General features: G+C 43.1%; 1 protein-coding gene across 2 annotated transcripts in view; it reads left to right on the top strand.

Annotated features, from left to right (window-relative positions):
* CCDC127 (coiled-coil domain containing 127) overlaps positions 1 to 14,284 on the top strand; it is a 183,768-nt gene extending 169,484 nt beyond the window's left edge. For both annotated transcript variants that reach the window (XM_044294249.1, XM_044294248.1), the window contains one exon: positions 12,741 to 14,284. In XM_044294249.1, coding sequence (XP_044150184.1) covers positions 12,741 to 13,411 — 671 coding nt within the window. In that variant the 3' untranslated portion in view covers positions 13,412 to 14,284. The remainder of the gene's footprint in view (positions 1 to 12,740) is intronic.
* Positions 14,285 to 14,813: the final 529 nt, after the last annotated feature.

Genomic DNA, 14,813 nt, shown 5'->3' with positions numbered 1-14,813 from the left:
GTACCAGGACAACATTTCCCTGGTGAAGTCCCACAAACGGCAAAGAAGGGAAAGACCCCAAAAAAAGATGTCGGGTTTGTTGCAAAAGGGGAATGCAAAAGGACACCATTTATCAGTGCGACACCTGCCCTGATAAACCTGGCCTCTGCATGAAAGAATGCTTCCGAACCTACCACTCATCCATGGATTTTTAATTTCATCCTTTATGCTCCCTGTAATATTTCCATATCTCTGATTTAGTCCACCTCACTTGCATACCCACTTTCCAACAACCACGACATAATCTTTTCTGTGAGACACCTGTTTGGTAAAAAGTACCCTTTCTACCACTTAAAATGTCGTACGGGGGTGCTCTTTCCAAAATGGGGTCACTTCTTGGGGTTTTTAATTTATGGGGACCTCTGGAAAAATGTTTAATGCGACATGGCAGCTAAAATCCATGTCTGCCAATTCAGGCCTGCAAATTGTATGGGGTGTTTGCAAAATGGGGAGAAAATGGGGACACATACTGGGTTGCATTTTCTCCTTTAACCCCCTTATGAAAGTGAAAAATTGAGGTCTGCTAGTATTTTTTCATTTTTACAAATGTGTGCTTTGAAATCCTCTCTAGTATTTCGGCCTTCTGTGAGACACCTATTTGGTAAAAAGTACCCTTTCTACCACTTAAATGTCCGTACGGGGGTGTTCTTTCCAAAATGGGGTCACTTCTTGGGGTTTTTCATTTCTGGGGACCTCTGGAATTTTTTTTTATGCGACCTGTCAGCTAAAATCCATGTCTGCCAATTCAGGCCTGCAAATTGTAATTTGCCTGTAGCGGCCAGCTGTGCGCCAATACAGCAGGCTACGAGCACATATTGGGTGTTGGCGTATTCAGGGGGAAATGGGGAGCAAAATGTGGGGTGCATTTGTCCTGTTATCCCTTGTGAAATTGAAAAATGTGGGTGTAAAACAACTTTTTTAGGAACAACATTTTTCATTTTCACAGCCAAGCATTTCCTAATTCCATAAAACGCTTGATGGGTCAAAGTGCTCACTACACACCTTGGAATATTCCTTGAGGGGTATTGTTTCCAGAATGGGGTCAATTTTTGGAGGTTTCCACTCTAGGGTTACCTCAGGGTGTGTTCAATTGCAAGATGGCGCCTGTGAATTATTCCAGTGAAATCTGCCTTCCAGAAGCCATTTGGTGCTCCTTTCCTTCTGACCCCTGTGGTACACCCATATAGCAGTATACAAGTATATATGGGGTATTGCTGTAATCAGGAGAAAATAAAGGCAATAAATTAGGGGGTACATTTTCTCCAGTTCCCCCATTTGAAAGTGAAAAATTTGGGGCTAAAGTCAATTTTTCTTGAAAAATTTTTAATTTTTCATTTTCACATCCAATTCCATGTTTTACCTTTTGAGGACAAAGTTCTCACTACACATCTTGAAATATTCCTTGAAGGGTGTAGTTTCCAGAATGGGGTCACTTTTTGGGGGATTTCCACTGTAGGGGTACCTCAGGGTGTCTTTATATGCGACATAGCTCCCAAAAGTCAATCCTGCAAAATCTGTCCACCAAAAGCCCTATGGCGCTTGTTCCTTTTTGGACCCTGCCATGCACCCATACATCATTTTATGAGCACCTATTGCGTGTTGGTGTATTCGGAGGGAAATGAGGAACAAAATGTGGGGTGCATTTTGTCCTGTTACCCCTTGTAAAAAGTGAAAAATTTGGGTATAAAGCAACTTTTTATGGAAAAAAATTTAATTTTTCATTTTCATAGCCAAGCTTTTTCTAATTCAGTGAAATGCCCAATGGGTCAAAGTGCTCAATACACACCTTGAAATATTCCTTGAGGGGTGTAGTTTCCAGAATGGGGTGACTTTTTGGGGGTTTCCACTGTAGGGCCACTTCAGACTGTCTTCACATGCGACATAGCTCCCAATTACCATTCCAGCTAAATCCGCTCTCCAAAAGCCATATGATGCTCCTTCCACTATGAAGCCTGCTGTTTTTGAGCACACATGGGGTGTTTCTGTAAATCCCAGATTCAGGGTAATAGATTTTGAGGGTTTTTTGGCTGTTAACCCTTGCTTTGCTACTGGAACAAATGGATTAAAATGAAAAATCTGCCCAAAAAGTGAAATTCTGAAATTTCATCTCTATTTGCCCTTTACTGTTGTGGAACACCTAAAGGGTTAACAAAGTTTGTAAAATCAGTTTTGAATACCTTGAGGGGTGTAGTTTCTAAAATGGGGTGATTTATGGGATAATATGTAAGCCCCAGAAAGTGATTTCATAACTGAACTGATCCTGAAAAATTCGGGTTTTGGAAATATTGTTAAAAATGTTAAGATTTGCTTCTAAACTTCTAAGCCTTCTAACGTACCAAAAATATAAAATTTAATTTTCAAAATGATCCAAACATGAAGTAGACATATGGGGAATGTAAAGTAATTACAATTTTTTGAGGTATTACTATCTATTATAAAAGTAGAGACATTTTTGGTAAATTTGGTATTTTTTTATAAATAAAAAATATTTTTTTTTTACTCCATTTCACCAGTGTCATGAAGTACGATATTTGACAAGAAAACTATCTCAGAATGGCCTGTATAAGTAAAAGCGTTTTAAAGTTATTACCACATAAAGTCACACATGTCAGATTTTCTAAAAATGGCCTGGGCAGGAAGGTGAAAACAGGCCCGGGTTGAAGGGTTTAAGCACAGACATGGAGGGGAAGAGGGGGGGTGATTGGTATACACAGAAAAAAACAATCTAACTTAGGGCTCTTTCACATCTGCGTTCTTTTCTTCCGGCATAGAGTTCCGTCGTCGGGGCTCTATGCCGGAAGAATCCTGATCAGTTTTATCCTAATGCATTCTGAATGGAGTGAAATCCGTTTAGGATGCATCAGGATGTCTTCAGTTCCGGACCGGAACGTATTTTGGCCGGAGAAAATACCGCAGCATGCTGCGCTTTTTGCTCCGGCCAAAAATCCTGAAGACTTGCCGCAAGGCCGGATCCGGAATTAATGCCCATTGAAACTTCGTTTTGGCGCATTGCCGGATCCGACGTTTAGCTTTTTTAGAGTGGTTTACCTTGGCTGCCGGGACGCTAAAGTCCCGGCAGCCATGGTAAAGTGTAGTGGGGAGCGGGGGAGCAGCATACTTACCGTCCGTGCAGCTCCCGGGCGCTCCAGAGTGACGTCAGGGCGCCCCAAGCGCATGGATCACGTGATCGCATGGCACATCATCCATGCGCATGGGGCGTTCTGACGTCATTCTGGAGCGCCCCGGGAGCCGCGCGGACTGTAAGTATGCCGCTCCCCCGCTCCTAATATGGCAACCAGGACTTTAATAGCGTCCTGGCTGCCATAGTAACACTGAAAGCATTTTGAAGACGGATCCGTCTTCAAATGCTTTCAGTACACTTGCGTTTTTCCGGATCCGGCGTGTAATTCCGGCAAGTGGAGTACACGCCGGATCCGGACAACGCAAGTGTGAAAGAGGCCTTAAAAGGGTTTTCATAGATTTTACTATTATTTGTCCTGAGGATAGGTCATCAGTATGTGATTGGTGGGGGTCTGACACCCGGGACCCACTCCAATCAGCTGTTTGAGAAAGCATCGGCACTATTGTGAGTGGCCTTCTCCATGCTTACCAAGCACAGCATAGCTTACCAAGCATAGCAGCTGTGCTTGGTATAGCAGCTCATCTCAAGTCACTTTAATTTGGATGAGCTGCGCCTTGGTCACAAGACCAATGAACTGGCTTAAAGTGTAACCATTTTTGTAATATAATTTAATTAGGCTAGTTTCACAATAGCAGCAAGGGACTCCGGCAGGTGAACATCCTGTTGGATCCATGCTGCTGCTAGTGCACGTGGGCCCGGACTACCGCTCCGGCCCTATTGAGTATAATGGATGCGGGGCGGAGTTCCGATGGCAGCACATGCCAAGAGGCGGCCAGAATAAAAGTACATAGTGGCGCTGCCGTCAGCCCCCATTATAGTCGAGAGGCGGAACGGTAGTCCGGGGGCACGCGTGCACTAGCGGCAGCACGTAGTCCCTTGCCGCTAGTGTAAAACTAGCCTTACTGAAATCGTACATTTACATAAAAAAATGGCTCTAAGGCCTCCTGCACACGAACGTGTGCAGCCCGCAAAATGCGGGCCGCAATGCATGAACACAGTCCGTGGGGCAGCCGCAGCAGATCGCGGGCCCATTCACTTTAATGGGTCTGCGATCCGGCCGTTCTGCAAAAAGATAGGACATGTTCTATCTTTTTGCGGAATGGAAGTACGGGACGAGACCCCACGGAAGCACTCCGTAGTGCTTCCGTATGGTTCCGTACCGTGCTTCTGTTCCGCATTTCCAGATTTGCGGACCCATTCACTCGGTCCGCGCCGCATCTGTGATGCGGAAAGCCCACAGAACGGCAGCAATGTATGATTTTGGTAATGAAAGTATATTACAAAAATGGATAACATCACTGCCCCTACACATTGCACAAATAAAAATGGAATGGCAGTTACACTTTAAGAAAAATTGTTAGAAGACCATGGTGCTCACAGGAGCGCTGGTGCCTTCTCAAACAACTGATCGTTGGGGTCTCGGGTGTCTGTCCTCTATATAGGCCATCAGTAGAAAAATCTCAGAAAACCCCTTTAACCTCTAGTAAGAGATTTTCTCAGTTAAAAAAAGACTCATATTATGCATAAAATAGTTAAAATATGCCAACAAGGTCAGAAAAATATACAGCACGGTCAATCAAACCATTTGCCGATGTTAACTGGATCACATTTACTGTACATTAAACATGTATTAATCCTTAACACAGTATATGCCAGCCTTGTGATTAAAATACATACAGTAGAATGGTCTTACCGGTTCCTGATGATTGTTGGTGGCCTTCCCACGATGTTTGAAATTTAAGGCTAAGGAAGAAGACCAGCCCTGTTAACTTTGCCGGGCTTTGTTGCCTTACAAGCCCTACCACAGAGCAGGGGCGTAGCGTGGGGGGGCCGTGGCAGGGGGCGCCAGGCAGCTGAAATTTCAATGAGGGCCATAGGAGCCTATGGCTCTTGTCCCCTCAGTTCTTCCTCATGCTAGGCTAGTTGCCTGAAGCCTATGAGGCAGTAGAGCGACCCTAGTGTCTAGAATGGAGTTGATCCTAGGAGTTATGATGTCAGGGGAAGAGGTGGAGTCTTGTCATCCAGGGGGCGTGGCCTAAAGATGAGCTGGAGATTCTACAGAGCAGGATGTTGGAGAGAGGAGCAGAGTCTGCAGCAGGTCAGTATGTGGAGAAGAATAATGACTGTTATTTTTACTTGGGGGCTGAAGGGAGAAGGAATAATCTTTGTACTGGAGACTGTTAGGGGTCTGAAGTGAGGGTAGTGGGGGTGATATTATTTACATGGGACTGTATGCTGGAGAGGCTGAAGGCGGGGGGGGTGATATTACTTTACATAGGATTGTATGCTGGAGGAGCTGAAGGCAGGAAGAGTGCTGAATTTTACTTGGGACTGTATGCTGAAGACAGGGGGAGTTTTGTATTTTACATGGGAGTGTATGCATGAGGGGCTAAGGCAGGGAAGTGATGTGTCTTACATGGGACTGTATGCTGGAGGGGCTGAAGGCAGGACGAGTGATGCATTTTACATGGGACTGTTTGCAAGAAGGGCTGGAAGGCAGGGGTTTGATGTATCTTACATGGGACTGTATGCTGGAGAAACTGAAGGCAGGACGAGTGATGTACTTTACATAGGACTGTACGCTGGAGGGGCTGAAGGCAGGACGAGTGATGCATTTTACATGGGACTGTTTGCAAGAAGGGCTGGAAGGCAGGGGTATGATGTATCTTACGTGGGACTGTATGCTGGAGGGGCTGAAGGCAGGAGAGTGATGTATCTTTACATGGGGCAGTATGCTGGAGGGGCTGAAGGCAGGGGGAAGGTTGTATCTTACATGGGACTGTATGCTGGAGGGGCTGAAGGCAGGGGGAAGGTTGTATCTTACATGGGACTGTATGCTGGAGGGGCTGAAGGGGGGCATAATTATTACTATAATACTACAGAGGGGGCCATTATAATAATAATAATACAGAGGAGGAAATAATAATAATACAGAGGGGCCAGTGTATATTATAATTATACAGAGGGCATTATAGGCATGGGCACTATGGGGGTGAGGGGAGATCTGTTATCTGAGGATGATAGTAAAGTGAGAAATCCAAAACATTTTCTGTGAAACTATACAGAGACGAGACGCGGCTGAAAGAAGTTATCATGGCGGTCCCATCTCTGAATGAAGACGCTGCGGAAAGTCTACATCACAGGAGATGTCACTGGATGTAACAGGTATGGTGCTGTATTCTCCTGTATATTTCATAGCAATGTATGTTATGTCCATCCAAATATATGTTTTGAAGGGTTGGGGATATAGAATTTTGGCCACACTGCCGAAGCCTGGCCCCAGACTTCAGGTCACACTGTGTGTGTTCTGAATTCTGGGGCCTCACACCCATCTACTACATTATCTGTACTCAGAGAGTTATCCCTGTGTTATCTGTAGTGTTACATAGGACTGCAGGTGACATCTACTGCATTATTTGTAAAAAGGGGTGTGGTCACAGGTTGGGGGGGGGGGGGGGCGCAATACTTGGCTTGCCCCGGGTGCTGGCAACCCACACTACGCCACTGCCACAGAGTAGCCACTCCATAAAGTTCACCCCACCCCACCGTGAGGAATGTCTATCCCTGTTCTCGATGGGCCCTAAAAAAGAAGGTGTAATCATTTCCACCTTGGAAGGGTCCCTAAACGTTGCTTACAGAGCTAGAGAGTCAGAGCTAACTGCACTAGATAAGGAGCATCAGGTGTGGCATTGTTTATATATCCTGAGGAAAGATCCCAGTGCCGTACTGCCAATGGAGGCAGACCACACAGCTGCTATGAGACCCATGGGGAAGGGGGGCCCAAAGTGGATGAAAAGCCCCACCCCTTAATTACATTCAATACAGGCTCCAGAGTCCCTGTCATGAGTGCTTTAAGCTAAGGCCCCATTCACACGTCCACTATTTTGTTCCGCATTTTGTGGAACGGAATTGCGGACCCATTCATTTTTATGGGGCAGCACGATGTGGTACGGAATTGCGGACAAGAATAGGCATATTCTATTAGTGCCGGCGATGTGCGGTCCGCAATATGCGGAAAGCACATTGCCAGTATCTGTGTTTTGTGGATCCGCAAAACACTTTATGGACGTGTGAATGGAGCCTTAAGGTCTTGTTCCGTCTAGTAAAGGAACTGCACAGAAAATAGTGTAGTTCCCAGGTTAGAAAGATGCATCTGAGCCAACCCAAAAACAAAACCAATAACCCCAAAGAAAAGTGGGAGACACACACATAAAATATATGTAATTTATTAAGACATGATCGCATAACAAACAATATATGAAACATAAGGCACAAGTGTACAGGGGGGGGGGGAATACAAGGAGGAGGTCAGATACAACCTCTCTCCCAAACACCCAACTGGCAAGGAAAAAGATGTCACAGCCCTAGGTATACATCAGCATGAAAATTGTGAGAACTGTAGGTTCACTCAAAGTAACATGTACTGGTATGTATGTTGCATGCACAGAAAGATAAATGAAAAAATGTACAATAGCACAAGGCAAACTAGCCCACCCAAAAACTCGGGATGGCCGCATAAGGTATGCACATAGCCATTGAACTGTACAATACAGACAGAGGCAAGTGTGCCAAGTGCAGGTGGTAATAGAGATATAAAAAGAAATGTAACAACTAACTGAGCAAAACAACAAAACCTGTATTACCCATGATATGCTGGACCCAGAGTGTGTGACCAAAAGCTGCACCTCGATGTACGTTTCACCTGGAGAGGCTTCGTCAGGAGGCAAAGTAACAAACTGAGTTCGTCCTTAAATGGTGTGGTCCACAGCTAGCAGCTGATTAGCGCATCAGCCCAGTGTTGCAGGGATGACATCATAAAGACGTGCCACCCAGCTTACAGAGCAAGGCGAGGCACGCCCACCGCATCACATGACCAGACCAGGAGGAGGGAGGCAGCCGCATCTGACATCACACAGCCACACCTCCTTGCCCCGGATCCGATTACATGACACGCACGTCGGCCGGCCCTGAGACAGCCAGGTATAGGAGCGTCACTACAATGCCAGCCAGACAGCGCACCAGAGCAATGCGCATATGCCAGGTGGAGACAATGTATAGAGGAAAGTGGAAAGATAACCACATATGAAGGACAATATATGGGGGGCACAAAGATCAAAATTGCTAATAGTCAGCTCAATCGTACAGCATATCAGGGAAATATATACAGGCAGAGCAGCATAGTATAGAGCCCCCATATAGCCTTCACCATTAGCAATATATGCACAACCCCATAAACAAACCCCTTCTATATTGCTATAACACAAAAATAAACAACTGTATTGTGTAATATTGTAACTTTATAAAAATAGATCCATAAGTCAAAAATGGTAATGGAAACCTATGCCATCAGTGAGAACATGACCCTAGACCAAAAAAGTGATGAATACAAAAACTATATATATATATATATATATATATATATATATATATATATATACAGTACAGACCAAAAGTTTGGACACACCTTCTCGTTCAAAGAGTTTTCTTTCTTTTCATGACTATGAAAATGGTAGATTCACACTGAAGGCATCAAAACTATGAATTAACACATGTATCCCACGTATATATACATAACAAAAAAGTGTGAAACAACTGAAAATATGTAATATTCTAGGTTCTTCAAAGTAGCCACCTTTTGCTTTCATTACTGCTTTGCACACTCTTGGCATTCTCTTGATGAGCTTCAAGAGGTACCGTATTACGGGCCCCGCTCACTGTATAATCGTATCTGTATTCTGTAATGGTTAATTATGTATATACCAGTAATTGCATAATCAGCGCTACTTACAACTACAAGGGCTCGGTAGGGAGCAGAGAGGAGGCAGGCCGGGAGGCAGTCCGAAAAATTGGGAAAACTTTGAAAGTGTCCCTAAGTGCAGTCACAAAAACCATCAAGCGCTACAAAGAAACTGGCTCGCATGCGGACCGCCCCAGGAAAGGAAGACCAAGAGTCACCTCTGCTGCGGAGGATAAGTTCATCCGAGTCACCAGCCTCAGAAATCGCAGGTTAACAGCAGCTCAGATTAGAGACCAGGTCAATGCCACACAGAGTTCTAGCAGCAGACACATCTCTAAAACAACTGTTAAGAGGAGACTGTGTGAATCAGGCCTTCATGGTAGAAAATCTGCTAGGAAACCACTGCTAAGGACAGGCAACAAGCAGAAGAGACTTGTTTGGGCTAAAGACCACAAGGAATGGACATTAGACCAGTGGAAATCTGTGCTTTGGTCTGATGAGTCCAAATTTGAGATCTTTGGTTCCAACCACCGTGTCTTTGTGCAACGCAGAAAAGGTGAACGGATGGACACTACATGCCTGGTTCCCACCGTGAAGCATGGAGGAGGAGGTGTGATGGTGTGGGTGTGCTTTGCTGGTGACACTGTTGTGCATTTATTCAAAATTGAAGGCATACTGAACCAGCATGGCTACCACAGCATCTTGAAGAAGCATGCTATACTATCCGATTTGCGTTTAGTTGGACCATCATTTATTTTTCAACAGGACAATGACCCCAAACACACCTCCAGGCTGTATAAGGGCTATTTGACCATGAAGGAGAGTGATGGGGTGCTGCGCCAGATGACCTGGCCTCCACAGTCACCGGACCTGAACCCAATCGAGTTGGTTTGGGGTGAGTTGGACCGCAGAGTGAAGGCAAAAGGGCCAACAAGTGCTAAGCATCTCTGGGAACTCCTTCAAGACTGTTGGAAGACCATTTCAGGTGACTACCTCTTGAAGCTCATCAAGAGAATGCCAAGAGTGTGCAAAGCAGTAATGAAAGCAAAAGGTGGCTACTTTGAAGAACCTAGAATATGACATATTTTCAGTTGTTTCACACTTTTTTGTTATGTATATAATTCCACATGTGTTAATTCATAGATTTGATGCCTTCAGTGTGAATCTACATTTTTCATAGTCATGAAAATAAAGAAAACTCTTTGAATGAGAAGGTGTGTCCAAACTTTTGGTCTGTACTGTATATATATATTTTTTTTACTCTGAATTAGTACTTCATGTCTCATTGATTCTCATACTTCAAATGTATAACTGAATGCATATCTGTACCTCATAACTCGCATATCAGTACACTGCTATGTGTACTATATACCTGTAGCCACTGCATCTTTTTATACCTCGTACCCCTGACATCAGTACAATGCTGTATATACTACACACACACACACACACACACACACACACACACACATACTGCATAACACAGTCACTACAGATATATAGTATATACAGCAGTGTACTGATATTTGATATGAGGTGTAATTTATACCTTGTAACACATATCAGTACACTCCTGGATATACTATACTATCTGTACACACTGCATCTATTACACCTCTTAACATCTGACCGTTTGCATCATGTGACCTGTGACATCACACCTCCTTTTACTCCCTCCATTCTACATGAAGACTCTCTCCCTTTAACTCCAGTCTCACTGCTCCTCACTGCAATGTTGTATTTATATGGTGAAGTTGAGGTAATTTGGCAATGCAATGCACGCAGATGCCGCTGGGTAGGTATTTCAGGAGGCACGCTGGTATCAAATGCTACTGGGCAGGTATTTTGAGCTTTATCATGGTATGTGTTGCTGTTGGGGAGGGTAATGACCACATGAATAAGCACTTTTTGGTTCCACTTTTATTTCCTTTTTTGTGTTGGTTTATGTAGGGGCATTGAAAAGTTAAACAAAATGCTCCTCCATGTACATTGCACACCTTAATTTTTTTCATCATATGTGGCTGGTACAGTTTGTGTGCCTATTTTGTAACCCCAGTACGACTCTGAGGGCACACTTTGTAAAACACTGCAGTAAGCACGGTTCATGGAGCAAGGGGAGGGACCAGGAATAGGTAGTGGGAGGGGCTATGTGTGCGACCTGGGGACCCAATTTGTATTCCTGCTATGATTTCTGTTTATGCCCCTGGAAGGTACCCTCCCTAAATTTGCCCAGAGTATCTAGATGTGTGTTCTTGAATTTGAAATAGTGATGGTAGGGACACCATTTGTTGCCAGTAAACGGTAAGACCATTCTATGTACTTTCAGTGCACGGTTGGCATATACAGGATAGATGAAAAATGTCAGGTTTTGGGGATGACAACCTCTGGGATCTTCTGCAATACTGAGAGAGAGGGGTCTCTAAGTCTCCTCTCCTAAAAAAAAAATTTTTAAAAGGAAGAGTGTGCCTGTAGGTCCATCACTCCATTCACTTCTGTGTGATTTCAATATAGACCTATCAGGACTATAGAAGTGAATGAAGCAGTGGACTGCCTTACCCTCTAAAGCTCCATTCAGAAAGAGCACTGAGGGACCCAACTGATTGTTTTGGGATCCCTATCCTATGGATAGGTGATTAACATTTTTCATTGGATTATCCGTTTAATCAAACACAAATGAACATTAACAAGAATTGTGTGTATTATGCACTCAAAGGGAAATCGCTGAAAATAATGCACTAACACAATAGATGCAAATATTATACATAGACTAAGCCCTCACTCTGATATGATAAAATATGAGACTCTCAGCCAATCTTTTTTGATCAAAAGACATCTTTGCCCTGCTACCAGCTCAAGGTGGTCTCAGTCATGCCCTCCTCTAAACCTACCTATGCCGTTGGGCATCTACATTTAGGAAAGCAGACTCTGCACATATAGTGTGCTGCTCCTTGTTTCCTCTGTGTGCACCAAGCAACCAATGAGAGGAAGGCCATGCACAGCTACATGTACCACCTTTTTGTGCAAAATTAAAAGGGAACCTGACTGACTGGTAGTGTCTTGGTCCTGTGTCTGCTGTGGCCAATCGCCAACCTCAGAACTCTGTCACTTGCACTAGCTCTGACCTGTGCCATTAGAGTGTGGTTGCAGTTGTATATTACAGCCCTTGGCCTGCTTTATGCAAGTGTGCCAAAGTAATCAGGAGAGGGCAGGGTATGTTCATCATTATGTGGCAGCTGAGCACTTGGCTTATAGTCGTCCAGCATCTTCAGCCAGTTAAAATGTTGATGATTTTATGTCCCATTTTCTGGCAGTGGTTGCATGTAAATAATGCAGTTGTGGCTCAGCTTGTACATTGCCTCCCTGTACCATTTGTCCATATATATTTTGTATTCTGTATACATAAGCATCATTTCATACAAAGGCCATATAACAACTGACATAGCTGTCTTACTCAATAGAGGAGATCACATGGCTGCTGTACTGATCTATGTTGTGGGTGCAAACAGTTACTTTTGGAGGTTATATGGCAGTATTCTTGATATTTAACCAATGAGTGTTTCTAAAATAGGGAAACCCACAAATTAAGGGAGTTCATATAGTTTTGCCCATGCACGCTTTTGCACTTAAAATGTCACCTGCATATAGTGGTGCAGCTACTTTGTGGTATCAAATGCCCATTTCCAGTCAATGCACTAGCAGACTGGATTATAAATCACTAGACATTCCCCTAATTATGTTACAAATTAATTATTTCAGCTGCTTTTTATGTTATCTCAGAATTCAGAATATTGTGTCAGTGAAATGTTATGTTCTAATCTCCAGGGTGGATTTGGTCAAAAGAATCTGAGAAAGAAATTAGAAAAGCCACATCTGAATATCTTGAAAAAGTGACCGTTGTGGAGAAGGAACTTGAAACAAAATATCGAGATGTTATTGTGGAACACAGACGTGCAGTGGCTCACTTGGAAATCGAGCTTGAGAAAGAACAAAACAGAACACTTAGTTATCGCCATGCCCTCATTGTTCAAAGCAAGAAGCTTGTTGAAGAGAGAAGGCAGATGGAACTTGAGAGAGACCAGCTAAAACAGGAAATAAAGGATATCCAGAAGAGTAACAAAGAACAAGGATTGTATACAAGTAACTGTGAGAGGGAAGAAGAATGGCAGACGAAAGCCAAAAGCTTGTTAAAAGATTTTGAAGATGCGCTGAAAGAGAGACAGAACATTTATTGCAGTTGGACAGCAAGTAAAAAAAATAGATTAGAAATAGAAAAAAAAATGCTTGTCAAAGCTGCCAGCAATCCAGTAGCTGCAGAGGTGGGGATGACAGATGGCTTAATTGACATCTTTAAACATGACAACTATTGTGCTGAACTGACAAACACTAATAAGCGTGAAAATGGCAGGCTAATGTGGATCTACTTAAAGTACTGGCAATTAAGTGTAGACGTCAAGAAATTTAAAAGATTGCAAGAAGCCATGACAGAAAAGTAGAAAGCGCTTTCTGAGTTACAGCACTGTGAAAAAAAAAAGTTCAAATAGATATAGATAAATAGATATCTGTTTTTTGTGCATAGCTTTCTGTCTACATTTTATCTTTAAAGGAAAATGAAAAACTAATGTGGCAAGCTATCCACTTTGCTAGAAAGTTGTGGTGTTGGACAATGCTTGCTTCAGCTCTTCATGTGAAAAGAGTCATTATTTTTATTATTATTGCCACAAAATGGTTAAACTCCATAAGCAAAGTTTGCATTAGAGTATCTGTTACAGTTTTCTTGAACAGCGCTTAGTGTACTTAACCTTTCAACAAACAATCGGTCATACAATGTGTGTACATGAGGAATAACACTTTTTCTGGCCATTATATGACTGGTTTCTGGCATTTTTTTTAAGTTTTCCCTGTGCATGCTGAATGTCTAGTTTTGAAGTTCTCCCAGAGATGATGGGTGGTCTTCCAGAGATGATCCACTATACACAGAAAGTACAGGAGAATCTGCTCAATAACTTACTAAGAACCAGAACCACTATCATGGAGTACATTACAGAGAGTTGCTGATCTGTTTGGTTGTGAATAAAGCACTTAGGAAAATATCAGCTCATGTAGCTGGAGCAGTCTCTTCGTCTTTGTGTCTCATTAAGCTCCTGCTCACTCTTTCCCCTGCCCCCTCTCCATAGACTTGCATTGACATGTGTACTGTGACCCTCAATCCTTTTTTTCTCTGGGAGAAAAGCTGCTGCCAGAACTGTCCCCATGGCATACACAGATACGTTTGGCCAGTTAACAGCTTGTTAAAACGTAATAAATCGTAATTAATGCTAGTCAAAACTGTTGTATTTATAAGAAATAAATATCCCCCAACTATTCCACATATTTGTTTGTAGATTTGTGCGAAAAAAGCTATGTTCTGTAATAAATTAATACCGATATAAGACCAACATTCGCCCCCACACCAAAACTACAATGAGTCAATACAACACACGTTGCGGCACAATAATGGGGGTCAACTATCAGAAAGTGCAAAAGAGTACCAGCTCCTCCATCAAAATAACGACCTACAATAAGCGAAGCCAAAAGGTACAGATGCAAAAAAACATTATATACTTTATTAAATGACATGATTACATACATAAAAGACGTTATATTACAAAGAAGTAGCAGCAGGAAAAACACACCATCCCAGTGGTACACTACACTGAAAATAATAACCTGATTGTCACAAATGGAACTCTAACATATGGCAGTCTCCTATATTGAAAACAGTCAATATCTCTCTATGGAGCATAGGAGTCACTACCAAAGATAGTGACAGCAGTCAGACCTGCAGACGTAACCAAAGCATGTGAGGTCCAAGTAGAACCATGACATCTAGCAGGGTACTAACCATAGAAAGCAAGT

Source organism: Bufo gargarizans, chromosome 5 (assembly GCF_014858855.1).
Source record: "Bufo gargarizans isolate SCDJY-AF-19 chromosome 5, ASM1485885v1, whole genome shotgun sequence".
NCBI classification, from domain to species: Eukaryota; Metazoa; Chordata; class Amphibia; order Anura; family Bufonidae; genus Bufo; species Bufo gargarizans.
The sequence above is the reverse complement of the archived record's forward strand: the minus strand, read 5'-3'. Positions and strand labels throughout refer to the sequence as shown.